General features: G+C 42.6%; 1 protein-coding gene across 1 annotated transcript in view; it reads left to right on the top strand.

The window, feature by feature from the left end:
* npepps (aminopeptidase puromycin sensitive) overlaps positions 1 to 22,412 on the top strand; it is a 41,332-nt gene that overhangs the window by 792 nt on the left and 18,128 nt on the right. The window contains exons 2-9 of the mRNA XM_015954509.3: positions 7,417 to 7,501; positions 7,593 to 7,670; positions 7,765 to 7,886; positions 13,293 to 13,400; positions 16,537 to 16,737; positions 16,894 to 16,990; positions 17,069 to 17,102; positions 20,147 to 20,261. Of these exons, the coding sequence (XP_015809995.3) occupies positions 7,417 to 7,501; positions 7,593 to 7,670; positions 7,765 to 7,886; positions 13,293 to 13,400; positions 16,537 to 16,737; positions 16,894 to 16,990; positions 17,069 to 17,102; positions 20,147 to 20,261 (840 nt within the window). The remainder of the gene's footprint in view (positions 1 to 7,416; positions 7,502 to 7,592; positions 7,671 to 7,764; positions 7,887 to 13,292; positions 13,401 to 16,536; positions 16,738 to 16,893; positions 16,991 to 17,068; positions 17,103 to 20,146; positions 20,262 to 22,412) is intronic.

The following is a 22,412-nucleotide window of genomic DNA, read 5'->3' as shown; positions in this document are numbered from 1 at the left end:
GGCCCCCTCCCACCCGCTGCCTCTCTCTAAACTTTTTCTCACGGTCTAATCTTGTTTTTATTCCTTTTTGGTATGCACCATATTAAAGTGCAGCCAATAACCGATGTTCAGAGGGGTTTCACAAGCATTTACATACTCCTGTAGACTTTTACATGGTGTTTTCCTCCCAGTAAACTAACCTAAAAGGGTTGTTGGGGTTGCCTTCAAAATAAACGTCACGTAGAATAACAATTGGCATAGAATTTCTATTAAGTAATGCTGAAGTTACAGTCCATAAGTCAGTAGAGGTGAATGATGTTGTTAACGCACCTGCCAGCACCTGTCAGGCTGTAAAACCAGGGTCAAACAGGTGCTCATAACTGTTTCCTGTTTATGGTCAAGGGCATCGTTTTGTATCTGTATATGTCACACAGTACCATAACATGGTTTAAACATCCTGATACGATTTACCATCCAACTGACCTATTGTTTTTAGTTATACATTAAAAACGGATATTAGGGAATCATTTTTATTGGAGAATAGAGCCCCGCCCACACCAGTTATGCATACTTTACTATAGTCCTTTGTTTTGTATGAGTATTTACACTATGGCTTAGCTCCAGAACTTTGATTATTGGTCATTGGTGATGTTCATATTGTAACGTGATGTAAGTGGTTGCTTTTAATAAATGATCATTAAGATGTGATATTCCATATAAATATGAATGATCAATATTATTGATCTAAGATGAAACCAGGTCTTTTTGGTAGTTCACAGAAATCACACCTTGGTAATAATGTGAGACAACGGCAAATATATAGTTTATAAAATCACTTTAATACTATATGTCCACTAATGATGTTACAGAACAAGTGATGATGAATGATGGTTGAAACAAGATGGCCGACACAATGAATGAGATGATTGAATGTTAGCTTAGATGTTATGTAGCAAATCCTGATGAAGTGTCGTGGAAAATGATGTCTGGGTTGTGAAATCAGTCGGTTTGGTTTAACAGACCATCCCACACGAGCTGTGCAGAATCTACGAACCTTTGTGGTGAAGGCTTCTGGTGATCCAGGCCGGAGGAGTCTGTACGGACGGGCTGCTGGTGGAGTTGACTTCTGTGGTATTCGCAGCACGTAGATCCACCTCGAATACAGAACCGCTGATCTGGGACACCCTCATGATTAATGCTGGTGGTCAGATAAAGTTTGCATCTAATGCAGCTTTGCTAAGAAGGTTGGACCTTGAAGGATGGTTCTTTATGCTTTACTGACCCAGTCGGCCGAACTGGACTGCTCGCTAGAACTCCCTTAGAGGAAGTGTCGACTCTTTTTAATAACTATTGTTTATTAATTTGGACAAATTGGAGCTTGACACGTTTAAAGTAGGCGGTTATCAAACACCTCATACACCACTCAAATACTTAGAGGAGTTATCTGTGAAGTAAATAGTTAAACATTCATAATATTAATCTGAATATACTGATAAACAAATCATTAAATTCAACAAATAGACTACTCTGGTGTCATTTAAGATCTGGCAGAATTACCATTTCAGGGTATCTGCGGGTCCTTAAAAAGTCTTCAATTTGCTTTTCCAAGTTTAAGGCCTTAAAAATCCTTAAAAATGACAAATAATCCTTAAATACAGTTTCCAAAGGTCTTAAATGACCAAAGACCCAATAAACAAAATCATTTTGTTTCTATTAAATTTAGTGAATTTCTAGTTAGCGTTCAGCATTTTTTGTGTATGATATTGGCGTAAGCGGAACCGTAAACATTCAGTTGGTTGTGAAAGGGGGCTATTTATAGATGAGCACATCTTGCGCCATGGTGAAGTGCAAGTTTGATGGTAACTGGATGGTTAATCCCACTTTTGCGATGTGGTTAGTACCGGTTCCAGGCAATAGCTGGAAATTATAGCTTAAATTTAATTCCAAAAGTAGCTTAAATTTGGTCAAAGTGGCCTTAAAAAAGGTCTTAAAAAGTCTTAAATTTGGCTCCCTTAAACCTGCAGATACCCTGCATTTATGCTGATTAATTCATTAATGTAAAGCATTGAATACATTATTAAAACACTTTAGATTTAAACACAGGTACCACAGAATATGACTGTAAATACATATGAGGTCATTTTATGAGCCAGAATAAGATTATGAAAGGATGAAGATTGTGTCCTCAGAGATGTCTTGTGATATGGATAATGCACACGTTAAGAGATATTAATAATCGACCTCCTGGTGTCATGTTGGCACAACCTGTAAAGGAAGTTAACCCACAACCAGTTGAAGAAACGCATGGCCTTGGCCACACTACGATGTCAAATGTCATTAGGGGAGAATTTAGAAGGAAAGCAGAAGTATTTTTGCAACGTTATAAATGATAAGATTATAAGGAAGGACACTTCTACACTTTTAAGGGTTTGTTTAAAATTTCACCAGAAACCTGAGCAGTGTTGGAAGCTGCCTGATATGATTGAGGTTGAACACTGTATGTACTGCATATCGTTGGTTTGGGCCATTTCAAATTCAAATTCTAAAGATTTCAGGGATGGGGTGTCGGATAACTCTGTTGGTCTTTGTCTTTCCTCCTGCCTGAGGTGGCTGTTGCTGATGTCTCGCTGAAGGATTTTTTCCATAAGCCTGATTGGTTGGTTCCCCCTGACCACTAGGTGCCCAAGCAATGGTGTGTGGGCGGACCTATTCGTGGCCCCTCCCACTCATTGGACGGGGCACTCCTTTCCAATCAGTGTGTTTACATAATAAAACCGCTTTTTAAATGCATGTTAACGTGTTAGTCTTAGTTTTGTCCACTCTCCTCCTGTCTTCTCTGCTCCTCTCCATGTCTTTCCCTCTGCTCACCTGCTACCTCCTCCACCTCGGGGGCTGCGAGTAGCTCTGGTTGCACCTCCTCCCCATCAAATTTCTCTGTGTCTAGAATCAAGCAGGGCGCTCTCCACTGCTGCGGGTATATTTTCAGTCCCATAGCTTTTTTTTCCATCTGCTCTCATTTTTTTTAGGTTTGACAAAGCAATCCATTTTTAGCTTCAAGCTAGCTCCCGCGTGCTCGCGACACAGCGGCAGTGCTTTGAACACAATGGCGTAAGGCACAGAGACGTTCATGGGGCGTGGCATTGATTCTTGTGTCTATATTTTACGTCAAATTAATTAATTATTATTGTTCTGCATCAATAAAACATTTTAAAATCGTGGGGGTCAAGGTGTTTTTGGGAGGGTCTTCAGACCTCCCAAGACCCAGCCCAGCACCTCTGCAGGACATAACTTGCTTTTTATTGCGATTGAAGTCGTGCTTCTTAAGTTTTTTCAAAGCTGCTCCTAAAGGTGTCTGTCCTCCACAGTCAGGTGATCTGAGCTCCAGCTCTTAAGGAGAAAAGCGTTTGGAGCTCTGCATTGCTCCAGTTTATTATCTCCGCTTGTTCCATTAACAAAAGTCAAACAGCCCGTGTTTACTTTCATTTTCAATATTACAGCCGGCCGGAGCTCAGCAGTATTTCCCCACATGATCATGACAATGCCCCCTGTTGTGCCAAGGCGTACCATCCTGGTTTGCTCACATGGCGTGTCTTTTTAAAAAGGGCTGAAAAAAGACAGAAATTGATACCAATATTTTCCATTTAATTTGGTGTACCAGCCTCCTCTCTCAACAGGCTTCAGGTGGTACAGAATGCGGCAGCCAGGTTTCTGACGAGCACCTCTAGACGTGACCATATCACACCTGTACTGGCGCACCTCCACTGGCTACCCGTAAACTTCACAGTGAAGTTTAAAATTCTGATCTTTGTTTTTGAGGCCCTGAATGGTTTGGCACCAGATTACCCGTCTGACCTTGTGACTCGTTATGTGCCAAACCGGGCGTTGAGATCTGCTGATTGCTGCTTCACGTTCCCACGATGAAATGCAAAACGCGGAGTCAGCGTGCTTTTGTCCACGCTGCTCCGTCCCTCTGGGATGCTCTTCATCAGTGAGGCTGGCACCATCCCTCCCCCGTTTCAAATCACTGCTTAAGGCCCACTTTTACGACCAGGCATTTTTAAACCCTTGACTTTTATTAATTATTTTGACTATGTGTTCTTTTACTGACTGTGATTTTACTGCTTTGTTGTGTACTTTTATAATTGATTGTGCTTTTGTTTTTATGTTGTGCTTTACTTTTTATCTGTACAGCACTTTGGTCGGCTGCCATGCCGTTTTTAAATGTGCTTTATAAATAAAGTTTGTATGGTATGGTAATATTAAATTTTAATGAACTGAATATTTTTTATTTGCAGACTCATGGTCCTTAAGTCACTAAAAACATACAAAAATGAGAACAAAGGCACAATAATAGGAAGAAAAGAAAAAACTAGTGTTTCAGGAGGTAGTAAACCAATGTTTTAAAAGTACAGAAGTCTACCGTATAGCGCTGTTTTCGCTGTTAGTCAGCAGTGGGATTATTCTATTGTCAGATGTATTCAGTCGACGGATAAACGAGTACATAAAAATCCTTAAGACAGCATTCAGTGTGCTGATACCAACAGAGACAGCTCACTTGCACTAGTCCATCTGGGCTTTTTAACAAGACTCTTAAGGCATCATTGAAAGCCACTTGTAGTCTCTGAATGCTGGCTTTTTTATAATTCCACTGTAAGTGAGCTGCGTACAGCGAAGTGCAGTATATGATTGAAACAAATTCACTTTTACGTCATTAGAACAATGATGTCCTCATCATCAGTCAAGCGATCTGTGATCACATGACCCAAATATTTTACTTTGTGTTTTTCAGCATATGGTCAGACAGCTTAAAACCTGGAAATGTCATGCATTTGTCCTCTTTGGTTCGACAGATCAGAATAACACATTTAGCCGGATTGCACTTCACATCATGTTGTTCAGCATAGACAGAGCACACCTTAATGAGATGCTGAACTTGGGCTAAACACCACTAAGTCATCAGCATACATTAGGTGATTTACTATTGCACTTCAAACCAAACAGCCAGTTCTGCACACATTTAACTGCTTGGAGAGGTCAGTCATGTAAAAATTAAACAGTACAGGTGCTAAGATGCTTCCTTGCCTGACTCTATTGCAAACATGAAATGGTGCAGATATACGGTTGACTGCTTACTTAGCAGCTTGTGAGTTAACCATGTTAGCTTAAACTCATGTGCTAGCATCTCAATATAGTACAGATTACTATCATGTACCAGACAATTAAAATAGTATCGCTCAGTTAATATAATATTATTACTAATGAGCATCTGTCAGCTGTCTCATACTCGTTAATATCCGTTCACCTAACAAAGTTTAGCTTAGAGAGACACATGTCATCTGGTTCTGGAGCTCATGTGGGCTTCTGTGAGCTGGTTCTGACCCAGACACCAGCTCAACTGGCCTGCTGAGCTGCAAGTCTCTTCTAGTGGTTGGTTCTGACCTGGTTCTGACGGTGATCTGAGCTCCAGAAATCCACATATAAATTTTTAAACCCCACCACGGCGGGTCTCCAGAGCCCAGCGCGGACCTCCCTGACCCGGTACCGACTGATGTGGGCTACAGAAGTCCGTCTTTTGCTGCACAAAACGCCGTCAGGCACGGAGATAGAGGTGTTGTTCCTCAGATCTGTAAACCCGTGGACTCGATGTCGAGACAGGCTGGAGTCGGTACAGCCTTCACACTTTCTAGTTTATCAACATGAACACAGTCCAACACTAGTAAACACACACTGACTGGATCACATGACCTCTAGCCTACAACTAGCCACTCTCCACACTGAGCTGAGGAAGCCTAGCTTCTAACTCCCTTTGGTTACGTCAGAGGTTCACATTTAGAAACAAGAGAAAGGAGCGTTTTACTAGAAAACTGCTGTTATGTGTTTTACAACCAAATATCCACAAAAGCATTTCTAATAGTATTTTTGGACAACATTTTATATGAATTAGAAAAAAAATGTAACCAGCAACCTGCTCTTTAAGTAATTAAGTGATTAATTGTAGACCGATAGTATCGGTTACATTGACGTCCCTACAAAATAATAATAAAGGTATTGAAATATAAATTCTCTAAAATTATCTGCTTGTTTAAATTATTAAACATTATTCATTCAGTATTATTTAAGGATAAGTAATAAAAACTATAAAAAGGGTAAAAAAAAATTTAAAACAAGATGAAAATCATCAATGCTCAAAAACTGATTTTAATTAGTTTATCAGTTTATCACAAGTATCATCTCGTATTTGACTTCTCGACAGGTAGTGTGCTTCAGCCTGCGTCTTGTCTTGGAGTTGTTCAGCTGTGACGCACCAGCGGAGCGTCGGTGTTGGACGCCGCGCAGAGAGCTTTGTATTTTGCCCTTCAATGAAAAGTTTCCTTTCTTTTTTCTATTATAGTCTATTAAGTATCTTAATACTAGAGTCGATGCTTATTCCCAATGCAACCAGTCATAGGCAGAGACCCAGGCATGCTCCATCACCAAGCCCTTTGGAGGAAATGGTCCAGTAAAAAGGTAACAGTAGTTCACCAGCACGGTGATGTTTAGGCTTTTACAAGTCTGGCAAAGAAGACCCAACGGTCAATTGAACTGATTAAAAATCGAGTCTGGTGACACAACCAACTCTTTTTGTCATAAAGTAATGACATCAAATATCCAAGGCTGCCTTTAAAATACATTTTCTACATTTTTTGTATCAGTAATTATTGATTTTTCTTTTCCTTTTCAATAGATAGGCTTTTTTTCCTCTATCGTCCAGCCCCAACCCCCCCGCTTTCCACCCAACCCTAAGCTGCCTAGTAACAGACTGGATGATTTGATGTATTTGTCTGCTGTTTTTAACTAGGGGGTTGTTTTTAGAGGCTGTTTCTTTAGTTGTCAGGGAACGTTTACGTGACGGACCTGTTGTCTGTGAACAAAGCGCCCACGTCTGTTTGTACCACGGTGCTACTCCAACCGGCAGAGAGGGGAGAGCAAGTCGGGAGGAGGAGGTTTGCCTTGGGTTCTGGAGCTTTTGACCAGATGTTCATTTGGCTTTTCCCAGAACGTTGGTGGTGCTGAACTACTGTGATTTAGAATTGATGAGTGATGATTTAAAAAAGCATAAAACGGACTTGTTTTTCACCATGAAACCACCACGCTGCATTAGCTGGCATACCAAGTTGTGTACGGCTATGTAGGTGCGTCACATTAGGAATTATGGTAGAAAAGATGCCAGCAATGGCTTCAAAACATGAGTTACTGTGTTTTTATGTTGGTTTGACGGTGTCCATTCTGTCTGGTGTGAAATCATTTTGTGAAACCATCAGATCGTGTGACTCTAGGGGGAGTCTGAAGAAAGGGTGTTGGACCTTATTGTTGTTTTTGAAAACGTAGCTTGCATGAATAAGTTTGTTCCAAGAACGCCTATCCTACCTTAAAGCTGTTGTGTGTCAATATTTACAGGTTACACAGTCTACCAACCAGATTGTGATGAACTGTGCTGACATTGACATCATCACAGCTTCCTTTGCACCAGAGGGAGGAGATGGTGAGCATCAGCCACCCTCAGCATGTCACTGTCATGATTAAAATGTTAACTTTGTTGTGTTTCATCTCATTGATTCTTGGCTTTTTACTAGAAATTAATGCCACTGGATTCAACTATCAGAACGAAGATGAAAAAGTCACCTTATCCTTTCCTACTGCTCTTCAGAAAGGTAGGGAAGGATGTAGCACGTCTCCTAATGGCGGGTTTCCTTCTTTGCTCATGACTCCACTGACAGTACTGCTGCTTGCTGCGTATCTCTACAGGCTCTGGCATGTTGAAGATCGACTTTGTTGGGGAGCTGAATGACAAAATGAAAGGATTTTATAGAAGTAAATATACTACTCCTGCTGGGGAGGTCCGCTATGCTGCAGTCACCCAGTTTGAGGTTAGTCCACACACAAACACACACACACGCACACACACACACACACAGACACACCCTCTGAGAAGATGGATGGAAGACAATATTGCAATAATGAATAAAGAAACAAAAGACACAAAATGATAACAATGCTTTCATTGCGAAACTCATTTTTTGAACTACAAAACGTTACAGATTTTTCCTCTCCATCATATTTACTAACTGTTGCTTCACACTCGTCAGAACACTGCAGTCATTGGATGTCCCAGCGATGGTCAAGAGTACAGCGAGCTGGTGGAGCTCTCTGTGGCATGGTGTGGACAATCGCCTAACCGTGAATGTGGGGGGTCTTTTTACTACTCTGGCCTATAAAGCGCTGGGGGGAACCCTGGTCGTTGTTATTATACACGAGGCTTCCTGGTTTGGGATGAGCATCAAGCCGGAACCAAGAAGCAGGAGTCTGTCCCCAGATGTGGCTTAAAGCTTTGTAAGAAGGACCTCTATGAAGCTTGCCCCGTCCATCTTGGTATTGTCCGTGCCAGGAGACATTAACGGAACCGGACGTGTGGACGTCCCTCGATGCGTGAACAGAGGGTCACGTTTGTTCAGAAGGTTCTAGGAGAGGCTATTGTCTTTCAACAGAACCCTCTTTTCTCTGAGTCTACATACCCAACTTCACAGTCTCCGTCCCCACTTCCTGCTTGGGAGACCACATGAACAAATGGCGCTTACACATTAGCGCCGGCTCGGTCCCTTTTGGTCCCGGAAGGGACCGGATTTTGGTTTCACACACAGGTCAGATTTGCGTTTTCTGTTCTGAAGCGACTCTTTTTTTTTTTTTTTTTTCAGACCTTCTCCCCAGTAGTCAAACTACGAGCAGAATTGCTAATGCTAAGCTAGCGGGTAGCATTCTCACGAGCAAGTGTGTGTCTGTCCGAATCCGTGGGAAGGAAGCTTGTAAGAGCAAATTTTGAAGTCGATGATGTCACAGCGCAGCGACGAGTACTGTCCGAATTCCAAGAATATTCATTCTCGCGTCCTCAAATGCGTCCTCGCTCCGCCCACATTTCTGTTGTGTCCTCACAGAACAAGGCTATCCCAGCATGCTTTGTGCGCCGGCCGTGGATTTTTAACAGGAAGAGAAAATGGGGAGAGCTACGAAGTTTAAAACATAAGTTTGTTAAAAACTAGCCGTAGAAACCTAAAAAGCCGCTTCAGGTGTATGACGTCATCAACGACTGGTCGAAGTCGACTCGATTTTCATTACTTGACGGCCGACTTTAAAAAAAAATTAAGTCATGCAGCCCCTAGTCCACCATAGATCGGGTCCAGCTCTAAACTACAAACCTGGACTAGATTGTTCTACAGTCACTACGTTTACATGCAGCCAATATCCGGGTTATGATCGGGTTAAGGTCGGTATTCGGGTTTCTGAGTTGATCAGAATAACCCGTTTACAAGCACAAATAGAAAGAGTTACCTCTAACTTGCATAACCCGATGTAAATGCAGACGTTGGGGTAGCGTCGGGACGTATGGACCACGTCCAGACGCAATATGCGTCATTTCCGGTTCTTCTTGTTCCGGTATCCGTGAAAACAACATGTTTCCCAGTTCGGAAGAGACAGCGACCGCGTTTGTTTGAGCTTTAGTGCTGGTATTGACCCACCAGCAGCTCTTACTGCGACTCGCCATGTTGCTTCCAACTTGTTGTTTACTTCCGGTGTTCTGGCGCATACAAGACGTCTCGCTACTCAAAAGACCAAGATTCCTTGCGAACAGAGCATGCGCAGAACACACGCTTTGATGGGGATATCCCGATACGCGTTTACATGACCAAACATTCGGGTTAGAAAAGGGTTACCCCAGGTGTAGTAACCGGGTTTTTAAAAACCCGGTTATGAGCATATCCGGGTTTTTGACGGTGTTTACATGGACCTGCGGAACCGGGTTATTGTGAATATTCGGGTTTTAAAAGGGTTACTGGCTGCATGTAAACGCACTGAGTAACAGTAAAATCCATAACAGACAGTTGGTATCGTGTGAAACCTTTAGTAGATCAGTGAAAGTCCAAAAAAGGCAACTTTCTTCTTTGATGTATTGTGAGTTAGGATTATCGTGTTAGCAGCATGTTTTTCAGTCCTGCAGGTTTATAAATGGTAGCTATGTTAATGCAACTGCAACTTTTGAGTTTTACTGTTTAATATAAAAATTAGGGCCAGGAATCGATTAGAATAAATTAACTAATTAATTGAAAATTTGAAAAAATTAATCGCAATTGATTATAATTTCTTTCCAGAAAAAGCAAGCAATAAACATGCAAAAATGTACAAGAGAGGTTAATTTTATTTAGAAAGTGCATCTCTTGTTGAAGTGTGTAAAATCACTGAATACTGTCTTTAACAGAGAAAACCTAAAATGAAATCCAGTTTCTGTTCAAAAATGTTGTTAGAAAAAGTCTTATTGTGTAAACAAAGAACAGGAAATAAATCTAGCACAGCTAGCTTACGGTTTTCAATGTAAATGTCATTTTCCACAGCATCAGTTGAGCAAGGATTGCCATCTCTCCAAAAAATAAATACGGGACCCCTCGCTGGCATGGCCCCCAAATGCTTTGATACGGCCCTGGGTGGGACGGAGTTTTGAAGGTGATCTGAATTGTATGGAACATGTGAATATTATGAGCTTATGAATAATATTTACTTCACAAGGTTAAAACGTATCTACCTACATTTTCCTTTCCAAGCTCTTTGCTTTGTTTTCTTCTTATTATCCTGCCCTGTCAGTCTCTGGTCCTGCATCTGCCACAGGGAGATGCAGGACCTAGTTCTCCAGAAAAAACCGCTGCCTGGCCGCGGCTGTGATGCTCGGGTGATGAGCGCAGCAGCGATGCGCGTCAGCCATGAGTAAAAGACAGAAAGTACCAAAGCAGTTATGAACGATCATGTGTTAAAACATATTTTGGTGGCGCCGCTTTGAGAATGTTACTGTTGGCCGCAGTAGATGCCGGTGGAGCACATGAGCGCTCTGCCTCGTTCGTCTTCTCCGCTCAGAAGAATCCTCGATGCTGAGAGTCCATAATGTGGGTGGAAACTTCACCTTTTGTCAGGCTCAGTAAATGACGGTTTAGCAGAATTGTCCAGGGGGAATATATGGAGACATTTTAGAGAGTGGTGGCTCCAGGTTGGAGAGATGGTCAAATCAGTTGAGTCATTTACTTTTAACATGTTAAAATAACAAAATTAACGCTAATAATTAACACACTAATTTTCCCAGGCCTAATTAAAATACCTGACAGTTTGGGCTCTTTAAGAAGATGTTTCCAGCCAGTGAATGGGGACATGACAGCGTGGAAAGCAACAGAGTTACAAAAGTCTGCAAAACAAGCAGCACATGTGCTACTCAAAACATTTTGATAAGGTTGGCAGGTCTGAAGGAGGGATGTACCTACTGTTTACCATTGGTGGTGGGGGGGGGGGTCTCCTGTGAGCTAATGGACCATTCCCATCTGTACCGGGCCGGGTAGCGTAGGTTGTTTACATATCTGGGTGGCCTGGTATTTTTCCGGGCCAACCAAGGCTCATTCTCAGCCCTCTTCTCGAGGGGGTCTGCTTCAGGCCGACCAGGGCCAACACACCCACTGCTGACAGCAAATTCACAAATTCACACCTTCCATTAGAGCAAGCCTCTGATTGGTGGGTAGAATCAGCCCACATGGGCTTAAGACAAGGATGTGTGGAATCAACCGGGCCAGGCTGGGGCCGACTGGGGCTACCCGGCCCGGGCCGACCCGGTACAGCTGGGAATGGCCCACATTACTATTGTAATTTGACGACGACCGGCAACAGCTCCAGAGTTGTTTGCAGTAACCACATTTTACCACAGGATGCCATTTTTTCTTCATTTCTACATGATGCACCTTTAAAACAATTGGGAAGGAAAAAATGAATAGCTTTTGATGTTATGGTGGTATGATGTCATCACCTGTCAAGTCTAAATATATAATGAATGATGCACTGAACCGTGATTAGAAGAAAACCGTGAATCGAACTGAAATCGTAATCTCTGCCAGAAAAATGATCAGAACTCAATCTTTTGTTGAAATCGTTCAGCCTTAGTAAAATAAAGATGTTTGAATGTTGAATTAAATTCAGTGTTTAAAAGTAGTTAGCTAAGGAATAGCTCAAAATGGCCATGGCTGCACCTAAAATATATTTTCTATCATTTTTAGATAATTTTCTATATTTACTGATTAATATGAATATTTTTTTATCGATATGCTTTTTCCCTATATCGTCCAGCCCCACTGTAGGGTCAGTCAGAGTCTGTCAGAGGGGCCAGGGTGACCTCTTTTCACCATCTTCTCTTCCATGCAGCGAGGGCACTGGACATAGTGGCCCACTCCTTCTTCTGCGTAGAAAGCTTTCTACACTCAGAGCTGGCCGTGCAAAAGAACCCCCTGCCCGTGTTCCTGGATTTAATACCAGAGTTGACATTTTCCTGGAACCAACGGCTGTCCACATGCACCATTGTGCTCGGCTTTACCAAATACGTGAACCTTAGCTGGGCTGGTCAGTCTTCCGTGGGGGTGTAACAGTACATGTAGTCGTATTTGGATTTTTCAGTAGGGAATGTGTGGCTTGGCCCAGACGCATACCGAATTCCCACTCTTGACATATAACTATCTCCCTTTAACCACAAGTGGAAGTGTCATATGTGACAGTGTGAGCGTCGCGTATGACTCACCCGGGAGTCTGGGGATCGAATCCCGCCCGGGCCCTCATTTCTCAACCTTGCCACACATACGCGGTCGACATAGGCGGGTAAAGGTACCACATCTGGATACTTTGACTGTGAAGACCAGAAGAGGATAGCAATGGAAGTAGATGATCTTACCATCTGTCTGTACATTTGTCCATTAATCACGACGGTGCTCAACAGAAGTTTCAACTACCCTGGTGACAAAGCAACGGCCACCATACGAGATACCACCACCTCTAGCCAAAAGATATTCTCTACAAGTGGAGGCATCGTGACTGCCAGCAGATCTGTGCTTTCAGCCGTCAGTGTGGACAGATTAGTCATTTTGTACAAACATGAAGGATGAATGAATGAATGAATAAGGCTACAAGCTGGAACTCTTAATGTTGCATTTATAGTAATACAGAAATGTATTTCTTAAAGATGGGAACATTTTTATTTCTTCTGTTCTTTCAGTTGACAAAGATATCACTGAAGTAGAAGTTTCGTAAACAGAAAACTGTTATATTTGTACTCCCTCGGTGTATGAAGTGTGCTGTATGAATAAAGCTGCCTTGCCTATTCTCTGGAGGTTTGGGAGTCACCACACAACCATAATAACCTCCAGAGATATTTTGGAAGATGATGTTTGGCCTACTTTAAATATATTTGTGTGTACTTCTCTTCTCAGGCCACAGACGCCCGTAGAGCTTTTCCTTGCTGGGACGAGCCAGCTATCAAAGCCACCTTTGACATCACTCTGATCGTTCCCAAGGACCGGGTAGCCTTGTCTAACATGGTACGTGTCAGTCATTTCCTCCTAGGTGTGCCTAGGAACTCCAGGTTGACCTGATTCAATTCAAGTTTATTTATATAGCCCCAAATCACGACAAGAGTCGTCTCAAGGCACTTCACATGATAAACATTCCAATACAGGTCAGTTCATTAAGCCAATCAGAAAAGAGTTTCCTACATAAGGAACCCAGCAAACTAGGGCTGCTCAATCGAATTTTAATCACAATGAGTTTTGAACGATTATACAAACAAAACAAGCCGATTATTTGCTCCTCCCACTTGCGCTGCCCTGAGTTGCAAATGAAGCACTCCTCCCACAGTGTTGCCAAGTTGGCGACTTTGACACTATTTCTAGCAGCTTTTCAGACCCCCTTCTTGACTTTTTAAATCTTTAAAGTACCTAGCAAACACCTCAGAAACATCTCTGGTAACCCTTAGCTACAGTGGACCAAAAAAGTATTTAGTCAGCCACCGATTGTGCAAGTTCTCCCACTTAAAATGATGACAGAGGTCAGTATTCTACATCATAGGTACACTTCAACTGTGAGAGACAGAATATGAAAAAAAATCCATGAATTCACATGGCAGGATTTTTAAAGAATTTATTGTAAATCAGGGTGGAAAATAAGTATTTGGTCACTTCAAACAAGGAAAATCTCTGGCTCTCACAGACCTGTAACGTCTTCTTTAAGAAGCTTTTCTGTCCTCCACTCGTTACCTGTATTAATGGCACCTGTTTGAACTCATTATCTGTATAAAAGACACCTGTCCACAGCCTCAAACAGTCAGACTCCAAACTCCACTAAGGCCAAGACCAAAGAGCTTTCGAAGGACACCAGGAAAAGAGTTGTAGACCTGCACCAGACTGGGAAGAGTGAATCTACAATAGGCAAGCAGCTTGGTGTGAAAAAACCAACTGTGGGAGCAATTATCAGAAAATGGAAGACATACAAGACCACTGATAATCTCCCTCGATCTGGGGCTCCACGCAAGTTCTCATCCCGTTAGGTCAAAATGATCATGAGAACGGTGAGCAAGAATCCCAGAACCACACGGGGGGACCTGGTGAATGACCTGCAGAGAGCTGGGACCACAGTAACAAAGGTCACCATCAGTAACACACTACAACGGCAGGGAATCAAATCCTGCAGTGCCAGACGTGTTCCGCTGCTGAAGCCAGTGCATGTCCAGGCCCGTCTGAAGTTTGCCAGAGAGCACATGGATGATACAGCAGAGGATTGGGAGAATGTCATGTGGTCAGATGAAACCAAAGTAGAACTTCTTGGTATAAACTCAACTCGTCGTGTTTGGAGGAAGAAGAATACTGAGTTGCATCCCAAGAACACCATACCTACTGTGAAGCATGGGAGTGGGGACATCATGCTTTGGGGCTGTTTTTCTGCTAAGGGGACAGGACGACTGATCCGTGTTAAGGACAGAATGAATGGGGCCATGTATCGTGAGATTCTGAGCCAAAACCTCCTTCCATCAGTGAGAGCTCTGAAGATGAATCGTGGCTGGGTCTTCCAACACGACAATGATCCCAAACACACCGCCCGGGCAACAAAGGAGTGGCTCTGTAAGAAGCACTTGAAAGTCCTGGAGTGGCCTAGCCAGTCTCCAGACCTCAACCCCATAGAAAATCTGTAGAGGGAGTTGAAAGTCCGTGTTGCTCGGCGACAGCCCCAAAACATCACTGCTCTCGAAGATCTGCATGGAGGAATGGGCCAAAATACCAGCTACTGTGTGTGCAAACCTGGTAAAGACCTATAGTAATGGTTTGACCTCTGTTATTGCCAACAAAGGTTATGTTACAAAGTATTGAGTTGAATTTTTGTTATTGACCAAATACTTATTTTCCACCCTGATTTACAAATAAATTCTTTAAAAATCCTGCCATGTGAATTCATGGATTTTTTTTCACATTCTGTCTCTCACAGTTGAAGTGTACCTATGATGTAAATTACTGACCTCTGTCATCATTTTAAGTGGGAGAACTTGCACAATCGGTGGCTGACTAAATACTTTTTTGCCCCACTGTATACTCGCCAAGCAAACACTTTTCAGATGGTCACATCTTCTGCTTTTCCTGTCAGCCGCTGCCATTTTCCGCTGCCGCATCAAATTCAAATAGCTAACACTAGCATACAAAGTCCGAGACGGTACGGCTCCCATCTACCTGAATCCTCTTGCAAAGGCTTACGTCTCGGCCCGGCCGCTCCGGTCTTCACAGGATGGTCGGCTAGCAGTGCCTACACCACGCTCAGGACAATCCAGACTCTTCTCATGCATCGTTCCACAAATGAGGAATGACCTACCTAACACTACCAGAACAGCGGCTTCCTTTTCTATTTTCAAGAAACTCCTGAAGACCCTGCTCTTCAGAGAGCATCTTCTTAACTAGCACCTTGTCTGCACCCGTCCCCCCTCTCTACTGTCCACTCCTTGTTCCCTCCTCTCCATGACTGATGTCAATTTGTTGTTGTTGTTGTTGTTGTTGTTAGCCTCAAGGGTAAAATGCCGATTATCACTTGTAAGTCGCTTTGGACAAAAGCGTCTGCTAAATACATAAACATAAACATTTTCTCCCTTCAGACATAACTTTTACTGGCATAAACATCAGAGGGTCTTCGCTCATTTATATCAGAGGAGAAACAGCCGGCTGCTACAACTTCAGGACAACCAGAGTCCCAAAAAGAAAAACACCATTTGAAGTCACGGACGACAAAAGACGTTTGGACATAGGAAACGACAACTGGTGTTTAGCTCTCTCTCTTTTACTTTAGCAATGTGGGTTTGGTTCCTGCGGTCGCGGAAGCATGGAAGATACCCGAGGGGTAGTCTGGCAATGAGTTTGTGTTCACAATCTGTCAAATCTCTTTTGCTGATTTGCTACAGCAGCTTTAAACGGGAGTGTTTCCTCTCCCCTGTCGCTACATGCATGCTTGGTCTGAGGGATTCCTGTGAAGTCACTTCTATGAGTCAGTGACTCGATGCAATCAGTTGGGTTTCCTTAGAGATGGAAAACTTTTAACTAATTGGAATAGTGAACTGGACCTAGTGCACTGACTAGTAGGTTTGATAGTTCCTGGGGTCTCTGTGGTTCCTGTGCATCAACTCATCCTCCGCTTTCTCTCCAGAATGTCATCGATAAAAAGCCGTACCCAGAGGATGAAAACCTTGTAGAAGTAAAGTTTGCCCCCACACCCATCATGTCCACCTACCTTGTAGCTTTTGTCATCGGTGAGTACCACCACGTGGAGAGCCAGTCCTCAGACGGTGTAACGGTACGCGTCTACACGCCAGTGGGAAAGGCGGAACAAGGGAAGTTTGCGTTGGAGGTGAGTGCGTTGGCCAAACACTCTTCTGTCTACACTAGTGGGATTTAATCTGACCTTTTAAAACAGTCATACCTTCCGGCCTTTACATCCTCACACAGGTATACTGCGCTTCCCTCTGTTTAAATGACACAAGTTTGATCCATCTTCTTAATGCAGGTTGCAACTAAGACCTTACCTTTTTACAAAGACTACTTCAGTGTTCCGTACCCGTTGCCTAAAATTGACCTCATAGCTATTGCAGATTTCGCTGCTGGTGAGTAACTCCATTAAATTTCACAATGGAAATAAGATTTAAACTTGTGGGATTAAAAAGACTTTTTCTCTTATTCAGGTGCCATGGAAAACTGGGGCCTTGTAACCTACAGGTCAGGATGAATTGTTCTAAAACCACACATTTAAGATTTCCTGCTGTTAATTATAATCCCTGTGAGGGGCGACTGGCCAGTCCATCTGAGCCTGGGTGTTGCACACGGACCGTCTCGCTGCCGTGTGTTGTCCCTGAGAGGGGGGCGGAGTGTCTCTTAGGCGTGACACTGGAATTTCAGCCATGGCGCAGCACCACGCCACGCCTGAGCCTATGTAGGAGAAACACTGGCTCTAAAGCCAGCTGTGTGCTTTTATTAAGGTGTTTAAAAGGTGGAGTTTTATAGGTTAAGTAGTTGGTTAACATTAGTATTTTTGCTGTACTTTACCCCTTCTTTCCACCAGACAAGTGAGCACCATGAAACATAAAGGAATCGTTTAACCTGCAAGCTCTCTTCCAACCATGAGCATTTCAGGTGCTAAACGGAAGCCAAAGAGTTCCACGGAGCTGGTAGCCTAGTGAACTAGACCAAATTCTTGCTTTGCAAAGTTTGCAACCCTAACCCTAAATAATACATACATAATCATAATAATATAATACATAATAATAATATAATATAATATACATAATAATAATATAATGCATAAAGTTTGCAACCCTAACCCTAAATAATACATACATAATAATAATAATAATATAATACATAATAATAATATAATACAATATACATAATAATAATATAATACATAAAGTTTGCAACCCTAACCCTAAATAATACATACATAATAATAATAATAATATAATACATAATAATAATATAATATAATATAATACAATATACATAATAATAATATAATATAATATAATATACATAATAATAATATAATGCATAAAGTTTGCAACCCTAACCCTAAATAATACATTTATTTAGTCTGGCTTGCCAGGCTACGGAGCTGGTCCTGTGAGGTCACAAAATCATGGGAGAATTCCAAAATCAAGGCGAGATTTCAAAAATTCACATGATGATAAGCAAGGAGAAACCGGTTGCATGTATCCATAAAGATTTGTGGATTATGTTCTGTTTACCTCGGCTATGGAGGTTTGACAGGAAATGGTTGTGCATTTTTACTAGTTGAAAAATTGGACATCTGCATGTGACTTTTATTCTGAAAGTTTCCGAAGGTTTTAGGCTGCTTTTTTGCTGACTTCCTGTCTGGCCTGATCTGAACTGTTGAGTTTGATGCCTTCTGGAAGTGTAGCTAGGGGAAAAAAAAGACTCAAAATGTAAGCAATGCAGATTCCAGTTGCTCATGACACAGTATGATCGCATAAAAGGTGAGCTCCGGCATCAACCGCACCTTTCCCCTGACTCGAGAGCGGTATTTGGGATAAACTGGCAGATTTACATAATAAAATTAGTGGAGATAAATCTAAGAATGGAGGATACGGATTACGAAGCATGCCTGGCTGTGAAATGGAGATAAAAGATTTGGCTAACATGGAAATCCCTACTGTGGGACAAGATGGCACCCGGGAGGATGTAAAGCAGCAGATGGATGAATTCAGAAAAGAAATGAACGAAAAGCTATGTGAGAGAGCGGGCCGAGTAGAGGAGGTGGAGGACCGGCTGCAGCAAGTCGAGGACGACATGGCTGACTCAGATCATTGGGACATTCGTGTAAAGGATACAGCTGATGGAAAACCAGCGAGAGCTGTGGGGAGAAGGTGTTAGACATGGAGAGCCGTGCCAGATGCAGAAACATCCAGATCTATGGGGTCCTAGAAGATTTGGAGGACTCAACTATGACTTGATTTTTATTGAAAATCCTATCAAGGACCAATTAGGGTAGAGCAGAGGAAAAGACTCAAATAATGGATGCATCGGGATGCGGACGTAAACGATTCTGCATCGTAGAAGAGCACCCCATAATCGATTATAGTGGAATGTAGTTTTGTTTTTTAACGGCGGCACCAGCACAGCGTCCACACCTGTCAGAGTGAGCGTCCGCCACATTTACCAAGTGGCAAATATTTAGGAGTGTGTGATTATATCGGTAAAAGAATAAACTCCGGTGCCCTGGGAGATCTTTCAGTTAATATTTTTACTGATGCAAATAATTCTGGGAGCATCAAAATGTTGATAAGTAAATTGTTTCATTCAGCTTAAGGGGACTACAACAACGTACTTACAACAAAAATGGGAGAAAGAAATGGACAGATTACGGATGAACAGTGGACAAGGATTCAGGAAATACAGCCTACGTCGACTAATTCCAACATTTGAAAAACTTGCTGGAACAACGTTGTACGTTTTTTCATAGCGCCTAAACGAAAGTCTAAATTCAGCCCCAATTCCCCGCGGTGCTGGAGGGACTGCGGGGAAGCACGGGCGGATCGTGGACGTATATTCTGGTCCTGCCCTGCTATGAAGGCCTTTGGTTGGAAAAATCAAAACTAATCTTCAAAGCTTTGGGATTCTAAGTGACCTGTACTATGAGTCAGGTACTATTACGTCAATGTACCTAAGGTGTTAAACTGAAGACTTCGCACCAGATGATTTGTATCTCCTGAAGTTTCTTTTGGCATCGGCAAAGAAGGCCATTAAAGATTTGTTGGCTTTACAGAGACCCTCCCACCGTAAGCCATTTTGTGTCCATAGTGGAAAACATCAAACTGATGGAAAGCGTGACTTTCACCCTGTGTCTACTGGGTGGACTGGGACAGAGATGGAGAATGGTCTGACTTTTGCAAGAGCTGGCAGCATTCTTTACAACGTGGAACCTGAGAAGTTGACATGTATATGTGTTTTATCTGGTTGTTGACGTACTGCTACTGGCATTCCCATGACCACACAACAAGTAGTTTTGTTATACAAATATGTTATTAAATAAAAAGTAAATAAAAAAACAAGTAAGCATGCACAAAACATGACACTCCATCCACGATAACGACGGAAATTTGCCACAAAGTACATTTTGTGGCCGTTTCGCAATGCTTTTACGTCTGGTGGAAAGTAGGGCTAGGTAGTTCTAGTCAGGATTCTTCACAAAGTTTTGTAAATGCAGCTCATCTCCAGCCGGTGTTGACCCTGCAGCTGTTTTTCAGGGAGACCGCACTTCTGATTGACCCGAAGAACTCCTGCTCCTCGTCCAAGCAGTGGGTGGCGCTAGTGGTTGGACACGAACTGGCCCACCAGTGGTTTGGAAACTTGGTCACCATGGTAATATTCCACAACACTGACCAGTTTTTTTTTTATAACACACATGCACACCTAATGAAAGCTCTGGGACTACAGGCAGCAGAAGTTACAAAGGGTTCCCACGTGTCCTGGAAAATCTGGAAAATGATAGACCAATATTTCCAGTCATAGAAAATGGGGGAAAAAAGGTTAAATGTCCTGGAAGCGTCTGAGTTGTCATGGAAAACCGTTTCCCTCCATGTGGATGAATGCATGAATGTTTTCAGCTGCCTTCCACGGTTAACACTGGGCTGCAGCGCTGGTCTGCTTCCATTTCTGCATCTAGCCGGCACAGCGCCCCACGTGACCCTACCAACCAATCAAACGGCTTATTCCCTTACAACAGTTCTGCTTCCCAGTGTTTCCATCCATCTTTGGTGCTAGATCTATTGATTTCTCAGACCCACGTGAGGATTTATTCATCCAAAGAAGAGTCCAAACTAGCGACTTTCAGTTCCAGAGCATCGCAGTATATGGAGGGGTAGATCTTCCTCCCTCTCTCTGTTGGGTGGCAGAGGAGCAGCAGAGAGCTGTGCCTTTGGTTTTAGTGGAGCCGTAGTGAGCATGACCACGGCTAACGGGTAGCCTTACCGGGCCACGTTCCACTCAGTATTTCATACTTGTTCTGTTGTCCGACAGCGGAAACTAAAACGTGTGAATGAGGAAAAGGTCATGAATTCAGCTCTATCACAATACTGGGTATGTGCACAGAGAGCGGAGCCCCACTGTTCATGCTGCTTTAGCTAGGTACGCAGACCAGAGCCCAGAGAAGACTGGCATGTTCCCTAGGTAACCTAAATAAACTGAATCCAGCATGGCTACACTCATAAATACAATCATTTTAAGTGGTAACCGCAAATGTATCGTAGTAACAGACTCTAGCTAGCATTAAATAAAACTTCTCTCTGAAATGGAAATACATATTTCTCAGGCTCAGGATGATTGTGGGACGAGCGAGATATTAGACTCGTGTTAGCAGCCTGGGTAAAAGTACAACATGGAAGGTACAACTGTAGAAAATTACACTTCTCCACATCCTGGGAGATACTACATATACCGGAGTTTGACTCTAGTTTCTCTGTTTGACTTCAGATCCACCAGTGGGCTAAATGACTTTACATCTGAACACATCTAGCTTTACAAAATGTAAACCTCTAACCAGTTAAGATAAGTCAAAATAATCCTGAGTCAAAAACACGAAACTCATCAATGTATGCCGTTGTGCATACCAGATGTCGTGTGCCTTGGTGCGAGCAGAAGCTATTCATTACAAGTTCTATAATAGTTCATATTTTCTAATGTTGGGGCTGGTTGTGAAGAAGACTCTTAAACTGATACCAGCACGTAAAGCAGCAGCGTACGAACTAAAGGAGAGAACAGCTTCTGTTTTAGTCCTGTTGCCCGGCCAGTAGAGGAGAGCAGCTGGCTTTGTGACAGACGACTACCGTTGCACAACTACGATGTGGATCTAGCGTATCGGTACAACATCATATCTGCTTCTCCGTATCCTGGTAAGATGGTACTGTCGGCACATCGCCCAGTCCTAGTGGAGATAACTAGAGTCGTAGTGTAGCTGCTGAAAAAGTCTTAAATGTCCTGGAAGATCATTTAAAAATGTTGCATGTTACATTTCACAACTTTAACAAACATTTATAACCTTTAACACCAGAACTCCCAGTTTCTACCTTCACTAGAGTTCCCAGTAACGGGCAATTTGACGGCTGTCCTTTTGGCCATTTAATGCAGGCAGATGATGATGTCGTGGAGCAAAAGTCTGCTTTTAATTGACTCTTTATGGATGTGTGAACCTAATAATATGGTACGAAAATCTCATTTAAATCCAAGCCTTCAAAAGAAGTTTGCTGGGTGAGCGACACGGCTCATTTCTTTGCTGGCATGTCAGAGATCTCAGCTTAGCTGCTTCCTGCTGACCAGTTTTCCTCTCTCTGCCTTAAGCAGCATCATTTCTAATGCTCATTTCACTGAGAACTTTCTTCTAAAAGCCATTTTAGCAGCTATTTTAAATGGAGTTTGAGTGGAGAGTCAACGCACAAGCTGGAAAGTTGGTTGCTTAGCAACGGTGACACATTCCGTCATTCGCGGGAAAACGTTTTTAAGCCATCAAGCTGACTG

Source organism: Nothobranchius furzeri, chromosome 7 (genome assembly GCF_043380555.1).
Source record: "Nothobranchius furzeri strain GRZ-AD chromosome 7, NfurGRZ-RIMD1, whole genome shotgun sequence".
In the NCBI taxonomy this organism is placed as follows: domain Eukaryota; kingdom Metazoa; phylum Chordata; class Actinopteri; order Cyprinodontiformes; family Nothobranchiidae; genus Nothobranchius; species Nothobranchius furzeri.
The sequence above is the reverse complement of the archived record's forward strand: the minus strand, read 5'-3'. Positions and strand labels throughout refer to the sequence as shown.